Source organism: Sinocyclocheilus grahami, unplaced genomic scaffold (assembly GCF_001515645.1).
Source record: "Sinocyclocheilus grahami isolate Dianchi unplaced genomic scaffold, SAMN03320097.WGS_v1.1 scaffold100.1, whole genome shotgun sequence".
NCBI lineage: Eukaryota > Metazoa > Chordata > Actinopteri > Cypriniformes > Cyprinidae > Sinocyclocheilus > Sinocyclocheilus grahami.
The window spans coordinates 1,512,391-1,530,864 of record NW_015505279.1 but is presented as its reverse complement, the minus strand read 5'-3'; the positions used below and the strand labels follow the sequence as shown (position 1 = coordinate 1,530,864).

General features: G+C 39.9%; 1 protein-coding gene across 1 annotated transcript in view; it reads left to right on the top strand.

Annotated features, from left to right (window-relative positions):
- LOC107588258 (kalirin-like) overlaps positions 1–18,161 on the top strand; it is a 266,216-nt gene extending 248,055 nt beyond the window's left edge. Inside the window, exons 48-63 of the mRNA XM_016276291.1 lie at positions 1,306–1,491; positions 2,227–2,398; positions 2,478–2,698; positions 4,327–4,583; positions 7,638–7,773; positions 8,651–8,713; positions 9,773–9,800; positions 10,034–10,196; positions 13,935–14,056; positions 14,140–14,271; positions 15,522–15,686; positions 16,464–16,542; positions 16,644–16,844; positions 17,310–17,448; positions 17,649–17,656; positions 17,933–18,161. Of these exons, the coding sequence (XP_016131777.1) occupies positions 1,306–1,491; positions 2,227–2,398; positions 2,478–2,698; positions 4,327–4,583; positions 7,638–7,773; positions 8,651–8,713; positions 9,773–9,800; positions 10,034–10,196; positions 13,935–14,056; positions 14,140–14,271; positions 15,522–15,686; positions 16,464–16,542; positions 16,644–16,844; positions 17,310–17,448; positions 17,649–17,656; positions 17,933–18,161 (2,301 nt within the window). The remainder of the gene's footprint in view (positions 1–1,305; positions 1,492–2,226; positions 2,399–2,477; positions 2,699–4,326; positions 4,584–7,637; positions 7,774–8,650; positions 8,714–9,772; positions 9,801–10,033; positions 10,197–13,934; positions 14,057–14,139; positions 14,272–15,521; positions 15,687–16,463; positions 16,543–16,643; positions 16,845–17,309; positions 17,449–17,648; positions 17,657–17,932) is intronic.
- The last annotated feature ends 313 nt before the right edge of the window (positions 18,162–18,474 follow it).

Here is an 18,474-nt window from a genome sequence, read left to right as displayed (position 1 = left end):
TATATGTGTGTGTGTGTGTGTGTGTGTGTGTGTGTGTGTGCATTGATCGATGATTATATGTGAATACAAACCTAAATCTGAATCTGTTAATCATATAAAGTAATATTTTCCCTTTAGAAGAGTTGGATTAAACCGTTTGATTCATATGGATCTCTTTATGAACTTCTTAAAGGGGTCATCGGATGCAAAATTCACTTTACAAGTTGTTTGAACATAAATGTGTGTTGGAAGTGCGTGTAAACATCCATCCTATAATGAGAAAAATCCACCCAGTGATTTTTTTTTTTAAATCCCTGTTTTAAAATCCCCTTTCTCAAATCAGGCTGTTCTGAGATACCTGTCAGAATGACGTAGTTCTGCACAGGCCCCTCCCACGATAGTTGATTGACAAGGCCGTCTTACCTTAGACCCGCCCTGAGTGAGCTGTTATCAGTCCGCCATTGTGTCGACTCTGGTGCGGGAGAAGACAAGAATGTCTCCGATTAAGCAATTGAGGTGTTTTGTTGCTGGATGTAATAATGAATAAAGCAGTCGTCATTTACTGAAGACGCAGAGGATTAACGTTACTTTAATTTTTGAAGGGAATGCGCCGATCCTCAATCTGCCTAAATGCGTCTATGTTCGCGTGAATCATTCGTGATCCAGCTTCATCTACAGAAGAAGTGAGTGTAAGGGTTTTTATGAATCTTTGCAAATCGCCTTTCCTAATAATGTGCTAGTTAGCCAGTTTCGCGGCTGAAGTTAAACAGTCTGCTCGTCACCCCACGGAAGAGAGGGGCAGGGTCAGCAGAGCTCATTAGCATTTAAAGTAACATGGACTAAAAAACAGCTTGCTGAAAACAGAGCTGATTTTGACAGGGTAAAAAGGGTGTTTTTTTACACTACCATTGATAAATTTTAACCAAAGTATGTTTATAGACTTTTCATTAAGACCCTAAAGAATCATATCAACTTGTGGAAAATGGGCATCCGTTGACTCCTTTAAAGCTCGAAAGTTTTAGTGGAATGAACGTTTAATGGAGGGACAGAAATCTCTCAGGTTACATGAAAAAAAAAACTTAATTTGTGTTTAAAAGAACAAATGTCTTATGAGTTTGGAACAACATGAGAGTGAAAAGGACCGAATTAAACTTTTTGGGTCAACTCTCTTTAATCGTATCCTTAAATTTAGCATTTTAACCCGAATCAAGAGTTCTCCACGATTTGTGGCATCTGTTAATGTTCACTTGAATATATCAGAGCAGTTGAGTTCACGGACACTTTCACTATCTCAGACTGATGAGTTTGTATGTTTGTGTGCTTCAGGGGAAGTTGACGAGTCAGGGAAAGCTCTTGCAGCAGGAGACGTTCTTTGTGACGGAGCAGGACTCTGGCGTTCTGTCCCGCAGTAAGGAGCGCAGGGTCTTCCTGTTTGAACAGATCGTTATCTTCAGCGAGCTCTTACGCAAAGGCTCATCCACGCCAGGATACCAGTTTAAAAAGAGCATCAAGGTAACCACACCACCGTTACTCATGAAGCATGTAGGTTTAAGCCCAAAGTGTGTGTATGAGTGTGTGTGTGTGTGTGTGTTAATTCCACCTGCTGGTGATGCCTGTAAATGCAATGAAAATGCAGCCCAAACATGCATAAAAACACCATTTACAAAATATTGCAAATGTTTTATTAATAGTGAAATCTATTAAATGCAATTAATAAATCATCTAATACCATTAAATATTAAGCGTCTGTATGATATGTTAGTTTATTATATTGTAGGATTTATTTTATGGAGAGCATGGTTAATCGGGCCAATAAGAGACTATGAACAACAACCCTTCATTTTTATTACACAAATGTGTCATTAAAAATGTCTACATATGTATAAAACCGTTCCAAAATCAGGTAAAAACCATATAGACACTAGTTCATGGATTCACAGAGATCTACCCCTAGTGGTGAACCATTGAAATTTCGAAATATTAAGTTCTGACTTAACAAATCGCTTACTTTGGCAGTTTGATACATGCTCAGAATCACTGGTTTGAAACAAATGATTCGCAAAGGTTTCAAAGCTCACAAAGCAGTGTGTCTGTGTCAAAAAAGTCTGTGTTTGGCTGTACGCATACACTAAGTGTTCGCATAGAAACTGAAGCACACTTTGGGCTTTGCTTTTTGGGAGTTGTGAAAATCACAACCCTGGCTACTAGACGGCTGAAACCAGGTGTGATACTGACTTGTGTGTGCAGGTGAGCTTGCTCAGCCTAGAAGAGCATGTTGAAAACGATCCATGCAAGTTTGTGCTGTCGTGTCGTGGGTCAGCCGAACGTTTCACCCTGCAAGCAGCAAATACGGACATTAAACAGGTCTGGGTTCAGCATATCACCGAGCTACTAGACTTGCAGAGCAACTTCTTGTCAGGTAAGCCGTCACGTCGATATGAATATAATCAACTCTCCTTCTGTTGAGCCATTGAAACCATTGGTGCATCTGTCTACAGCTCTGCAGTCTCCCATCGAGTATCAGAAGGAGCGCAGCGGCTCTCAGTCTCTGACCCGAAACTCCTCCAGCGGTGGGCGAATGGGTCAGGCCAACAGCAGGCCCAGCTCCACTGTGTCACTCGGGGCAGAGAAACCCACTCTGTCTGGACGGAGCTCCACTCCAATAAAGCTAACTACCTCCAACGGTGGTCCATGCCACGGCTCGGACAGATACCACAGGGTGAGAACACAGCATCTCTGCTAACACTAAACATCTGCATGCTAGAGTTTATGGTGGCTCATAGAAATCTAGCTCTAGTTCTAGTTCTTTTATTTATAAAGCACATTTAAAAACAGTCACAAGACTGACCAAAGTGCTGTGCAACAAAATGATCAAAAAGTAACACATTCAAACATCATCAACTTATAAAAACCGATAAAGATGGAGCAGCTCTGAGGTGCGCTGGCAGGCTATTCCACAATCTAGGGCCCATCACCGAAAATGCTCTATCTCCTCTGCATTTCAACCTTGTGCAAGGAACCATAAGTAGGTTTTGGGAAACATGTTTATCTAGAGTGAGCCGATTATCCAAAAGAACACCCATGTAGAGCGAGAAGAGCAGAGGTGCTAGAATAGATCCCTGGGGAAGACCAGATTCGAGGTGGGCAGCAGAGGAAGTAAAGTTGCCAATTCTGACTGAGAAATATTGCTCTGTTAAATAAGATTTAAACCAATTCAGGACTGAGGCTTTTAGCCCCACAAAACATTCTAATCTAGACAGGAGGAACTGATGGTCAATAGTATCGAAGACAGCAGTCAGGTCTAACCGAATTAAAATCATAGTCACCTGAATCGGTTGCAATTAAGATATCAAATCCATACTTTGATGTTCATGATGTTGTTTTTCTCAGGGTGGTGTCTGTACATTTGCATGATTCATCTGTGATTTTCAGATGGCAGTTAATTCATAGACTACACAAGAGCCACTACCCCACCTATAGATAGTCACATGACCATATTGCAAAATAATGCTGAGGAACAGTTACAGACCGTTGACCCATTTTGACAGCTTACCTAACTGGATTCTTGAAACAAGTCCTCTGAAACAAGCCTCCATTTTGCTCATTCCCATTAGCACCCAAGTGCTGTCAAAAAGCAAATCTTGTCTTTTCTTCTGTATTTTGACACATCCGAGAGATTTTCAAAAAATAAAAAAATGCAAGGTGGGGGACTTGGTTCTAAGCATCAGGTGTTGATTGGATGTTGAGATGTGGGCTTGGCACTCAAATATGGATGAACGTGATCTGGAAGGGGTGGATTTATGCAGACTAAATGATTGGAGAAGTCCTGCATACGTAACCAGAGCCTTCTGTCTTTTCACTGGATTTTGAGTAAAGGGTATGAACATTTGTGAAATTTAGTGTAAAAACTCCAATGTCTATTGTCAATAATGTAGTGATGCTCACATAGAGGTCTTTTTTTTGTTTTGCCCTCATCCAAATGTCCCCAAAATTCCTTTGCATGTAATTTTGCAGACCAACGGTAAATGTGACCACACATTAAATGGCGAATTCACCCAAATTTAATTCAAAATAGACTATAAAATCTTAAAATGTTGTTACCTTATATTACCCAGTACTTTCTTAGGTAAGTACACTGTAATTGCATGTACTGTAAAATAAAGTGCATCTAAAAATGTAGCATATGCTGTGCATTACATAACTCCATATGCTAGACACACTATGTAAAGGTGTTAATGTCTTCTTGACTTCTGACGTTTAAGGTCTGGTTGACATATTAATTATTTTAACCATGCATTTATTTTTTGTCTCTGTGTGTGTGTATTATGCGGTGTGTGTTTCCTACAGCAGTTTGGCGGTGTGGGCTGTAACGGTACGTCGTCCTCCTTGATGGTGACTCAGGACTATAATGCACTGAAAGAAAATGAGATCTGCGTCATGCAGGGTGAGACGGTGCAGATACTGGCCACTAACCAGCAGAACATGTACCTGGTGTACCGATCCGCTAACAGCCAGTCGCCGGCCGCGGAGGGCTGGGTGCCGGGACACATCCTGGGCCCCCTCGCTAAACCCCTCATAGACACTACTGCAGACTCAAACATCAAGTAAGTGTCAATCAACACTAACTGGAGCTCTGATTGGATTGTGTAAGACTGCACGCCTGTTTTTGAACACCCCCCACCCCATTCTGTTGGAACTAACCCGGATGTTTTGGACCCTTTTGCACAGGAAGTTTTGATTTTCCCCTTGAGGTTTTTTTTTGGGGGGGGGCTCTAAAAGTTAAAAACCAAGGCAGATAAATTCTGAAAGGACTATAGCAAAGCCACATCGTTATTGTTTTGTAGACGGAGGATTTGTGAAGAATCTTACATCAGTGTGGAAATGGACACGTCTGGACGCTTATTTCAGTTCCTAACACCCTGTTTTTATTGTTTCTTTGTTTTTTGTTGATATCATTTTTGTTTTGTTTTTGTGTGTGTGAAAAGATAAAAAAGTGAAAGAAAGGCCTTCTGAAGAATTTGGCCTGTTTCTCCTGATGGAGAACATATACTGTTGTCTATGGCAATTTTTTATAGGTTGTGTATTTGTTTTAATTGTATTTTTGTATAGATTTTTTTTTTCTTTTGTTTCTTCTACAGGATCACATGTTGGCCATTTACTGTAAATACTGTTGGTTTGTTTACTGTTTGTAGCACATTCCTGTAAAGAGCTTTTTGCACTATTTAAGTGAACCTTTATTAATGAAGTCAGGTTTGTGCAATAGAACTAAGGTTGCAATGTTGTAGTGTAACTAATGATTTTAAATGTATTATATTAAATATGTAAAATAAAAATTTGACATGCGCATGACTTAACCTGTCTTAGTAAAAATAGATAGTTTTATTTTAATAGTACTTTCACAAAGAGTAACAATGCCAAGTAAATGCTAATAGAATTTTAAGAAATCCAAGTGGTGCACCTTATTTTGATTTATTTCCTTTAATTTATTTTATTTTGTAATGTAGTGTGTAGAAGACTTATTGTGTGTTTGTACTAACCTCTTCGGTCCTTGACAGTAAAGGTTTGTGTGTGAAACAGTGTTTGCTGTTAATGATATGAATGACTGCTGTTCTCACACAAACCTGTGTCCATCATGGTGCAATAATATAGATTAATAGATTTATATACATACACTACCATTCAGAATTTTGGAGTCAGATGAAGATAGATAGATAGATTGATAGACAGACAGACAGACAGACGATAGATAGATAGATATGCAGACAGATAGATAGATAGATAGATAGATAGATAGATAGATAGATAGATAGATAGATAGATAGATAGACAGATAGACAGACAGTAGATAGATAGACAGACAGTAGATATATATATAGATAGATAGACAGACAGACAGTAGATAGATAGACAGACAGACAGACAGACGATAGATAGATAGATAGATAGATAGATAGATAGATAGATAGATAGATAGATAGACAGACAGACAGACATACAGAAGATAGACAGACAGACAATAGATAGATAGACAGACAGACAGACAGAGAGACAGAAGATAGACAGACAGACAATAGATAGATAGATAGATAGACAGACAGACAGACATACAGACAGACAGACAGACAAAAGACAGAAAAGATGGACAGATGACAGAAAGAAAGAAAGACAGACAGACAAAGACAGAAAGAAAAAAAAGAGACAGAAAGATAGACAGACAGACAGACAGATAGATAGACAGACAGACAGACAGTAGATAGATAGATATATATACAGACAGACAGACAGAAGATAGATAGACAGACAGACAGACAGTAGATAGATAGATAGATAGATAGACAGACAGATAGACAGACAGACAGATAGATAGATCGATAGATAGACCGACCGACAGACAGACAGACAGACAGACAGACAATAGATAGACAGACAGTAGATAGATAGACAGACACAGACAGAAGATAGACAGACAGACAGTAGATAGATAGATAGACAGACAGACAGTAGATAGATAGACAGACAGACAGTAGATAGATAGACAGACAGACAGTGGAACTGGATGATAGATACTCTATGCATTTTACTAATGTTAAAAATAGCTTAACAGTATCGAGTATCTTGCTTTTTCTTTTTGTGGACCTCCCTATTTCCCTCCTGAAATGTTTGTTTCCCCCTCAAGCACTTTAAGTTGCTTTTTCTCGCTGTTGGCAGACAGAAGATAGACAGACAGACAGTAGATAGATAGATAGACAGACAGACAGTAGATAGATAGATAGACAGACAGTAGATAGATAGACAGACAGACAGACAGACAGACAGACAGAAAAAAAAAAAAAAAACAATAGATAGATAGATAGACAGATATATAGACAGACAGACAGACAGTAGATAGATAGATAGATAGATAGATAGATAGATAGATAGACAGACAGAGAGACAGTAGATATATAGATAGATAGATAGATAGATAGATAGATAGATAGATAGATAGATAGATAGATAGATAGATAGACAGACAGACAGATAGCTAGACAGACAGACAGACAGATCTAGATAGATAGATAGATAGACAGACAGACAGACAGACAGACAGACAGATCTAGATAGATAGATAGATAGACAGACAGACAGACAGACAGACAGACAGATCTAGATAGATAGATAGACACATTTTTTTCATGACGAGAAAGTTCAAAAGAACAGCATTTATTTGAATTGTCTCTGCTGTCACTTTTGATCAATTTAATTAATCCTTGTTGAATAAAAGTATTAATTAGGAAAAAAAAATCTTACTGACCCCAAACTACTAAATATGATAACAAAAAACAGTACTAGATTATACTTGTGTGATACAGAAATACTGGGTATAAAATATTTGTGCAATTCAAGCACACTTATGTCTGATGGTGGACATTAATGTCCAAACACTTTCTGAGGTCTCTATAAATGGAACTGGATGATAGATACTCTATGCATTTTACTAATGTTAAAAATAGCTTAACAGTATCAAGTATCTTGCTTTTTCTTTTTGTGGACCTCCCTATTTCCCTCCTGAAATATTTGTTTCCCCCTCAAGCACTTTAAGTTGCTTTTTCTCGCTGTTGGATTTGCATTTCCACCAGCGTGTGTGGGTTTGACAACCTGATGTTTTGACACGGCAGGAAATCTCTCTCGTGGAACACGCTTCGTGCTCGCAAGCGTGCAGAGAAGGACAGTGCGCCCCTCAAAAGTGACATTAAAGTTGAGAATGGACTGCGTAAGCCAAAGGAAATTCTCAGCAGCAAAGTCACTGTGAAAGTGAGTAGAGGGATGAGGGTGTGTGTGTGTGTGTGTGTGTGTGTGTGTGGGCTGCATCTTCACCTGTGTGGAAATAAACACTGAACACGTCACTCGCCCAATGACAGCATGATACTGACAGTCCTAAACATGTTTCAAATGTTAGCTTTTTTTTCTTTCTTCAATTTTGATATTGAAAAGTTGAATGATAACAATTTAAGAGGAATACAACTATGTGTTGTAAATATAAAGGTTGGGTAGTGTTTTTTTTAACCCTGTATGTGACCCTGGACCACAAAACCAGTCATAATAAATGTATATTAAATGTATACATATAATAAATAAGCTTTCCATTGATCTATGGTTTGTTAGGACAATATTTGGCCGAGATATAACTATTTGAAAATCTGGAATCTGAGAGTGCAAAAAAAATCTAAATATTGAGAAAATCGCCTTTAAAGTTGTCCAAATGAAGTTCTTAGCAATGCATATTACTAATCAAAAATTAAGTTTTTATATATTTACAGTAGGACATTTACTAAATATTTTCATGGAACATGATCTTTACTTAATACCCTAATGATTTTTGGCATAAAAGAAAAATCTATAATTTTGACCCATACAATGTATTTTTGGCTATTGCTACAAATATACCCCAGCGTCTTAAGTGAAATGTGTTTAATAAAGTTTTATTATTATTATTATTATTTTGCTTTGGTAAAATACCACAGTATAAAAATTGTTTTTTCTTAATTTGTAGCCATCCAGTTTTGTGATTAATGACACTAATAAGTAATTCATTTGAAACATTCCTGTCATTTTGGCCTGGAGTTCTCCGTCCCTCTGTATTCCTGTACTGTAAGTCTGTAACAATGTTCTCTCTCAACCCAAACCACAGGATTCCCGCAGCTCAGATGAGTCCGAGTGTGAGGATGAACTAGACCCCAAAACTAGTATGGAGGTAGAGATGCTGATCTCAATGCATGCTGCCCAATAAGCTTTTATTTTTGTATTTATTGATGTTATAATTTTGTAATAAACTCAATTTAATAGTAAATAGATAAGCTTTTTAAAGCTCTAATCTAAAGAAATATCTGAACCTCTTTTTACATGAGCACGTTGTTGTTGGTAAGTTATTATTTTAACTAATCGTGTGGAGTGACTGGCATAAAGGGCTTTTCACACCAAGGATGATAACTATAACTATAAAGTTTTAATAATCATTCTAGTTTTATGAAGGAAGTCCATGCCAGAGCTAAAATAAAATCACTTTCGGAACAAAACCCCCCACCCGATGAACAATAAAAACACTCACCGCTGTGTTTAGTTACCTTTATAATTATCGCTCTTGGTGTGAATGGGCCTTAACCCCAGTGTAAAGATTTTGCAGTGTTCAGAGTGAAATACTATCTTAATGCTTACTGCATACTGGGCAGTATATACTGCACTGAAAAAAAAGATGGATTTACTGAAATCAAAATAAAAGTCTTTTTTGTGGTTACTCTACAGCAGAAAGCTTTTGCTAACTGAAAGGTGGACAGCCACCATATTATGTGTTGCAAATCAAATAAAAAAAAGATATTTGTAGTTGATATTATTAATTATTCACGCCAAGGTCAATCAGAGAACATTGTGTTTCTGGAAATCACAAGCAGTGTGCTCTGGATGTATACTTCTCATTGTGGCAGATGTATTTGGTCTGGATTCAGGATTTGACACAATAGCAGCACATCAGAAATTGTATTATTAGTATGCTAGTATGCTATTCTGAACATACTCAGTGGCTGAAATTCGAAATGGCATACTAACATGCTACACTTACAATTCTCCCATATTTTAATAGTATGTCATTTCAAATACAGCCAGTGTCTATCATGACATGTGAAAGTACTGCCCTCTGTTGACAAAACTTCTTCTCTTTCTGCGTGTGTGTTTGCAGAAAGATTCAGTGCTTTATGTGACTGATAGTCTAGAATGCTTGAAGTATGCACCTTTAACACTCCTCCTGTCTGTTTTACAGTTACTGAATCCTAATTTCATCCAGGAGGGTGAGTTTATTAATATGTACAGATGCTGTGATGTTCCGTTTGTCTGTATTTTCTACTAGCATATATTGTTGAGTGATCATACATACAGTATGTCACCTGTAGCTTGTTTTAGAAATCCAATTAAATATCTCCTTGAATGAAGTGAAATGAAAGAGAAAATAAAAATCAGTGTCCATCAGAGTGACTTTGTACTATATATATATATATATATATATATATATACACATGTGCAGTGGCTCCGGAGTTCCTGACGCCTCTAGCGGACGTGGCGTGTGCTCTGGGGGAGACAGTGGTTCTGTGCTGTAAAGTCTGCGCTCGACCCAAGCCCACAATCACCCTGAAAGGACCCGATCAAAGTCTGCTAGTCAACAATAACCGATTCACTATCAATATTAGGTACTAGTCCACAATCAGTCACAACACAAATTACAATCACAACCAAGAAACACTAGTGCTTTGGGTACAATCTGTCCTGTAGTGAAATGTTGAAGTTCTATTTTGCAATCTTTGGGTATAAGAGACTGCTTGACTTTGGGAAAGTGTTGAGGAACAAAGAAATGTTTTACATTAAAGTTCAGATCATGTCTTCTGTATTTGTCCTGTGAGAAAACTGCACCCATGTAACCTCGTAAGTCTCATTGTTATGTAACTGTCCCATGATTCCTCAGGGTATTTTTCTTTGCCACTGTGCCATTGACTGTAGCTCTCAATCTACCTATACAAAAACAATGTACAAACAAAACACCTGGATTGTAAATTTTCAATCCCCACCCAATGCTAAAAAGATAAGTAGCTTCAGAAATGAAAACAAAATCTAACAAAGGGAACCAGGGAAAACACAGCTTTTAAATTATGTTGCTTATTACAGCAAAATAGTTATCTAAAACTGACTGGGTCTGTGAGAAAATGTGTTTGCCCCTGTAGTTACTAATTCCCAAATCTATGAAACTGCATTCATAACGGTGTCCAGCTGGACTAGACCCAACCAGACCTGATCACTACCAGCCTTGAAAATCTTTTCAACAGCATTGAATTGGTTGAATGGTATTTTTCCAGTAACACACTATACCAAAGGTGAAAGAAATTCCAAAAAATGATGAGAAAGAAGGTAACTGAAGCTATTTCAAAGGCTCTTGGTCTCCAAAGAACCACAGTAAGAGCCATTATCTCCAAATGGGAAAAAAAATCAGCACATTAGCAAACCTATCCAGAAGTGGCAGACCTTCCGAAATTCCTTCAAAAGCACAGTGAAAACTCATCAAGGAAATCACAAAAGACACAAGGACAACATCAAAGGAACTGGAGGCCTTTCTTGCACCAGTAAAGGTCATACTGTTCATGACTCCACTAACCAAAAAACATTGGCCAAAAATGGCATCCATGATGGCGAGACAAAAACCACTGCTAATGCAGAAGACCTTTTGGGAGAATGTTTTGTGGATTGATGAGTCAAAAGTTGAAACATAAAAAAAAACATCATACCTATGGTCAAGCATGGTGGTGGCAGGAGATGCTTTGCTTGGGCAACTTGCCAAAATTGAGGGAAACATGAATTCTGCTATCTACCAGTCTCAAATTATGCAGCAAGGCAATCATTCAAAGCATAGGAGAAAGTCCACCTATGAATGGCTAAAAATAAATAAATAAATAAATAAATATTGGAGTGGCCTATTCAAAGTCCTGACTTGAGAGCAGGACCTTAAATGGGCATTTCATGCTCGAAACCCCTTCAATGTGGTAGAAAAAAGCAGATCTGCAAAGAAGAGAGGGCCAAAATTCAACCAGTGATGTGAAAGACTGATCTCTACTTATCAGAAGGGTTGAGTTGCAGTTATTACTGCCTATAGGTGTCACGCCCATGGACTGCCCCTGTGTTCCTGTCTTGTGTTTTGCTCCCCATGTGCTCCCCGTGACCCAGTTTCTCCTCATGTTGGAGTGGCCTATTCAAAGTCCTGACTTGAGAGCAGGACCTTAAATGGGCATTTCATGCTCGAAACCCCTTCAATGTGGTAGAAAAAAGCAGATCTGCAAAGAAGAGAGGGCCAAAATTCAACCAGTGATAGACTGATCTCTACTTATCAGAAGGATTGAGTTGCAGTTATTACTGCCTATAGGTGTCACGCCCATGGACTGCCCCTGTGTTCCTGTCTTGTGTTTTGCTCCCCATGTGCTCCCCGTGACCCAGTTTCTCCTCATGTTGATTGTGTTCTATCTGATTCAGCTGTGTCTCATTTATTTCCTCGTTTAGTTCCTGGTACTTAAGCCCTGTGTTTTCCTGTGTCCAATGTTAAACGTCAATCCCTGGTGCTACGTGCGTGTTCCTTGTGGTTTGGATAAATAAAAACTGTTATTATGGTGATTCTCCTACGTGCTCCTCATTCCTCGCTCCAACACAGTAGGCACTCGTGACAGAACACTGGACCTAAAAACATACAAATGGAGATCGCCGCAAGATTCGCCGCCCTAGCCTGCAAGGATCTTCCTTTTGTGTAGTATGCCAGGGAATTCTGTGGGCTCGCCGTCTTGACGGCATTGGACGACGCCACACTGAATTCTTTGTTCTGGATCGGGGCCAATTACCATCGCACCGCCGACCTCCCAGACACCACTGGTCTATGCTGGAGGGAAGGGTTCCTCTGGAGAGCATCCGGCCCCAATCCAGAACCGCTTCGCAGTCAAGCCCGCCAGCCGCTCCAAAGTCAAGCCAGCCGGCCGCTCCATTGTCAAGTCTGCCGGCAGCTCCAGCGTCCAGTGTCGGCTCCATCCCTTGAGTCCGCTCCAGTGTTAGCTCCAGCCCCTGATCAGAGTCAAGTCATGGCTCTAGCCCCAGTCCTGAGTCAAAAGAGGGCTGCTGTTCCCACGTCGAACCCAGGGAGGGCTCCAGTTCCTGAGTTTAGCCCAGAGAGGGCTCCTGTTCCCAAGTTAAGCCTAGAGAGGGCTCCTGCTCCCACGTCCAGCTCAGAGAGGGCTCCTGTTCCCAAGTTAAGCCTAGAGAGGGCTCCTGTTCCTACGTCCTGCCCAGAAAGGGCTCCTGTTCCCCAGTCCAGCCCAGAGAGAGACTTTTTTCCCAAGTCCAGCCCAGAGAGGGCTCCTATTCCCACCTCTGGCCCAGGGATGGCCACAGATCTGGATTCAAACCCAGGGAGGGCCGCTGTTCCTAAGCCTGGACCACGGAGGGCCTCAGAACCCAAAATTTCCCCCAAGGAATTTTTTTTGGGGGGGCTATAGGACATAGAGGACGGGACGAGTGCCGAGGCCAAGGCCACGGAGGCCGCCCTGCCATGGCTCCCCAAGCTGCCTGGTCTGCCATGGCTCCCTAGTCTGCCTGCTCCGCCATGGCTCCCTAGTCTGCCTGCTCCGCTCATGGCCCCTTGAACGGGTACCACCCCGGAGACCTTCCGTCCTGTGTAAGCCTGTCCATAGAGGCCTCCAGAGCGCCCCCCTCCCCGTTGGAAGTTATGAGGCGCGTGGACGCGCCTTCCAGTAGGGGGAGGTAATGTCACATCCCATGGACTGCCATTGTGTTCCTGTCTTGTGTTGTGCTCCCGTGACCCAGTTTCTCCTCGTGTTGATTGTGTTCTATCTGATTCAGCTGTTTCTCGTATAGTTCCTGGTACTTAAGCCCTGTGTTTTCCTGTGTCCAGTGTTAAACGTCAATCCCCGGTGCTACATGTGTGTTCCTTGTGGTTTGGATCAATAAAGACTGTTATTATGGTGATTCTCCTACGTGCTCCTCGTTCCTCACTCCAACACAGTAGGCACTCGTGACAATAGGCTGCACAACCAGATTTTATATTTAAGAGGGCAATAGGTTTTCACTTGGGGGATTATGAACTTTTTTTTTGCTTTAGTAAATAGAAAAACATAACTGTATTATGCACATTATTGTATTAACTATTTGAGCAAAAAAAATAAAATAAATAAATAAATAGCATAAGGAACAACAATCGTCTTTAAATGTTATTAAATGTCATTTAATTGTATTAAATGACATCCTTAAGGATATTACTATTCTATTAAACTTGAATGTAAATATATTTGTAAATACAATTGCTTTATTAAAGATTTATAAAATGATTGTTGTGTCATTTGATTCTCTCTCTCTCTCTCTCTCTCTGTGCTGTGCCCATGTAGGGAATCGGGTAATATAGTGTTGAAGATCTGTAATCTAATGCCTCAGGACACTGGCATCTACACGTGTGTGGCTGTGAATGATCATGGCACTGCCTCCTCATCTGCATCGATTAAAGTACAAGGTAAATGAAACAAAGGAATAAAGACGGGTATTGCACAAATCACCTTCCCACATGTTTTAATGTCCAGATGTTCTCTGGTGCAGGTATCCCAGCAGCCCCTGCTCGTCCTGTGGCACAAGAAGCCAGCAGCACCGCAGTGATTGTCCACTGGCTTCCTCCAGCCAGCTCAGGCAACTCTGCCATCTCCAGCTACAGTGTGGAATACAGGCAGGAAGGTATAAACACTTACACAGCTGTAAAATCCAAGTCTCAGCATAGCCAAACAGCATCTCAAAACAGACAGCATAGTCAGAAACACTTAAAGAGGTAATGCAGTGGAAAACTACTAATTTTACTAACTTGAAACAGTAAAAATGCAATGTAGAAATACAATTGGCTCACTATCAAACATTTACATTCCTCCTCAACCCTCAACAACAACCCTGCTTGAAACTAAAGAGCTCGTTCAGATTCTGTGCTCTCATAACTGTAAGCTAATTAACATATCACATTTTCATATCATCAACTATTCTATATTCCGTATTTTATGCTTACCAAGGCTGCATTTATGTGATCAAAAACATGGTTAAACATGTAAAATAGTATTACTAATTTCAAATAACTGTATTTTGAAATGGAACTTGTTCCTGTTATGGCAAAGCTGAATTTTCAGCATCATTCCTCCAGTCTTCAGTGTCACATGATCCTTCAGAAATCATTCTAATATACTGATTTGGTGCTCAAGAAACATTTCTGATTATTATCAATGCTGAAAACAGTTATGCTGCTTGAAAACTGTTCAATGCATCGCTGAATTAAAAAAAATAATACTATTTTCAGTGTATTAAACTTTGGCTAACATTATTTTAGTGCAGGAAACTTTGACTAATTAGTAAACTTACTAAATAAGTAGACTACTGACTTAAGAAAAAAGGTAACGCGTTTCCACAGAAGTACAAAATGTAGCACCTTTATCCAGATCCATACATATTACTCTGTCTGCAAAATTAATCTTATGATGTATGAATGTGTCATTCTGTTCATTCATCCTGAACCCCATAATGTCTGTTAACTGAAACACTAGAAGAAAAACGTCTCAGGTTACTTATGTAACCATGGTTCCCTGAGTAGGGAACGAATTTGTGTGTCCTCTAGGGGTCGCTATGGGGAACGCATAATAAATAGATAGCTCTTACTTTTTCCTTGAAAATGCACGCTTCAAACAGAACAGTCAATGAAGACGAAGAAGAGAATGATGTGTAGCTCCCGGCGCCGATTTATACTGGAGTCGCACCGGTAGTGACGTCATGGCTGTCGCCGGCCAACGAGTTGGTGTTTTTTCAATGTATGCTTCAGACACGGGTCACGACGAGGCGTTCCCCATAGCGACCCCTAGAGGACGCAGTTCGAAGTTCCCATGAAAGGGAACTACATCTGTTATTTTGTGTATCCAGGTTGACGTTTGTGTGTCTGTATTTGTGTGCAGACTCTCTGGTGTGGCAGCAGTCGGTGGTCTCCACTGCAGACGTGTGTGTGAAGATTGAGAATCTGATTCCTGGTGGCCATTATCAGTTCAGAGTCAGTGCCAGTAACCCCTGGGGCATCAGCCCACCCAGTGAACCCTCAAACATGGTGACATTACCTAGCACAGGTCAATACAATCAAATCAAACTTAAGTGCTTGTCCCAATTGAACTGCCTTCCTGTCAAGGTAGCAGTCTTCTACAGGATCATAACCGAAATGCATTCTCTTGAAAGTGCATCAGTTTAGAAAGTACATGAATCTAGAGTAGTCTATCCATGGAAGCAGTGTATTGCGGTTTGTTCAATATTGTATATATATAGACTTTTAAAACATTTGTAAATATGTATTCATGTCAATTTTGGCATATGTAAACTCATTATTAATTGTATAAATTAATAATTTAATAATAAAGCCAAAGGGCATCATCAAGAACAAACATAACGTTGAACAAAAGTACGTTTATTAACCAAGAATAACCCCAAAGTAGAAATTTGTGAAGATTTATAATGACATAACTACGATTAAGTGATGACAATTGTTCATTTTTGGGTGAAAACTCTTAGATATCCTACAGAGTTCACTAACCCACCACTCAGGCTGCCATCGATGCCATCAGCTGTGCCATTATTAATAAAACGTACCTGTATTTTAGATGCTTGAGTAGTTTTAATTTAATTTAAAAATCCATTCTAGCCTTCCATTTTAACCAAAATAAAGTATCCTAGAAAAAAAAAAAAAAACATGCTGCCTTAGTGTTTTGGAAGCACACCTATGATGCCTATAAATTATTGTCTGAAATTGTTCTGTGTATATAGGTAGGCAGCACTAGGTTTTGGAATAGAGTTATAGTGTAATTGTTCCAAACACATTTCTTATAACTATTTTTTTTCTCTCTTTTATGAAGCCTCAACTTATGACGGCACTGGAATCCAGTGGAAAGACAACTTTGAATCTGCATTCACAGAATTGTGTGAAATTGGACGGTAAAGATATATATATATATATACTGTATATTACCTTCATTAAAAGGCTGACTGTCCTGTCAGTAACAAACTCAGCTGACTCATATGTTTTCTGTTTTTAGGGGTCGTTTCTCAGTGGTGAGGAAGTGTCTCAGTAAGGCCAGTAAGAAGGAGGTTGCTGTGAAATTTGTCAATAAGAAGATGCAGAAGAAAGACCAGGTAGCCCATGAGGCCGATATCCAGCGTCACGTCCAGCATCCGCAGCTGGTGGCGTTGCTTGGTACCTACGAGTCGCCCAAGGCCTACATACTGGTTCTTGAGCTGTGAGTAAATTATGAATAAGTAATTATGGGCCAACAGTAATGTGGCGATTAGAAACTGGGCCAGAAATGAATTATCTTCTGAACAAAATGTGTAAGAATCAGAGCTTAGACCAGTTTATTTTTTGCAATTATCCAAAAGCCAACAGAGAGAGAGAGAAAAAAAGCCTATTTTGACTTTTTGTCAAAGGAACCAGGGTACTTCTAACTTCCGGAATGACCTACAGACATGACCATCATCCCTGCAGCATTCTATAGAAGGGCAGTTGAGCTCAACTAAGCATTTTCTAAATAAATTCAGTTAATATTCAGTAAAAAAGACAAAAATGTTGGTATGTTTTGCTGCATGGAACAGAATGAATATTCTCCTCCTGGAATCTCATTTTCCACACACACACACACACACTCAAATGGAACTTATTTTTAAAAATGATGTGCAACGATATGATCATATTTATATGTGTTCAGTGTTGAGGACGGGCGTCTGCTGGACTATCTGGTGGCTCACGATGAGCTGATGGAGGAGAAGGTGGCGTTCTTCATTAAAGACATACTGGAAGCTCTGCAGCACCTGCACACATGCAGAGTAGCTCACCTGGACCTCAAGGTGAAATATCATACCAGCACATCAGCATGCAAACAGATACTTACAGCTTATTTACTGGAAAGTAGTACTTTAGCAGACACTTATCCGAAGCAGAACAACTTGCATAGCAATGCTCTAGCAACCACTAGTGCACTTAGTAGCCATGCAGCAGTGCTCTAAAAACCAGCTGAAAAAAAGCCTATTTTGACTTTTTGTCAAAGGAACCAGGGTACTTCTAACTTCCGGAATGACCTACAGACATGACCATCATCCCTGCAGCATTCTATAGAAGGGCAGTTGAGCTCAACTAAGCATTTTCTAAATAAATTCAGTTAATATTCAGTAAAAAATACAAAAATGTTGGTATGTTTTGCTGCATGGAACAGAATGAATATTCTCCTCCTGGAATCTCATTTTCCACACACACACACACACACACACACTCAAATGGAACTTATTTTTAAAAATGATGTGCAATGATATGATCACATTTATATGTGTTCAGTGTTGAGGACGGGCGTCTGCTGGACTATCTGGTGGCTCACGATGAGCTGATGGAGGAGAAGGTGGCGTTCTCATGTCTGCAGCACCCGTGGGTCAGCGCTCATAGTGGAGATTACTCCAAAACACCGCTGGACACTGTCAGACTCGCTGCGTTTATAGACCGTCGCAAACAGCTGCATGATGTCAGACCTGTCACAAACGTTAAAGGACTGGTCAGCAGCAGTATGTGACACACCTTATGAGAGGAGAACATGGGCCGGAGGAAAGAGATTCTAGCATGTTACATGCTGTACTTCAACATTAGATGTCATTTACATTATATAATTTCATTTGGAATGTGCACTTACTGTACACAGTGTTTCCTGGAGCATTTCTTGGCCTGCTCCATTATGACTTGTTGCCCAGGGAGTTCAACACTTTTGAGAGCTTTAGTGATTAATAGATTGAGAAACTACAAGTAGACAGGAATTGTGGGAATCGCAGAGTTAGGAGTAGTAACACCAGTGAATGTCACATTAAGGCTTAGGGTGATGTGTTTTGGAA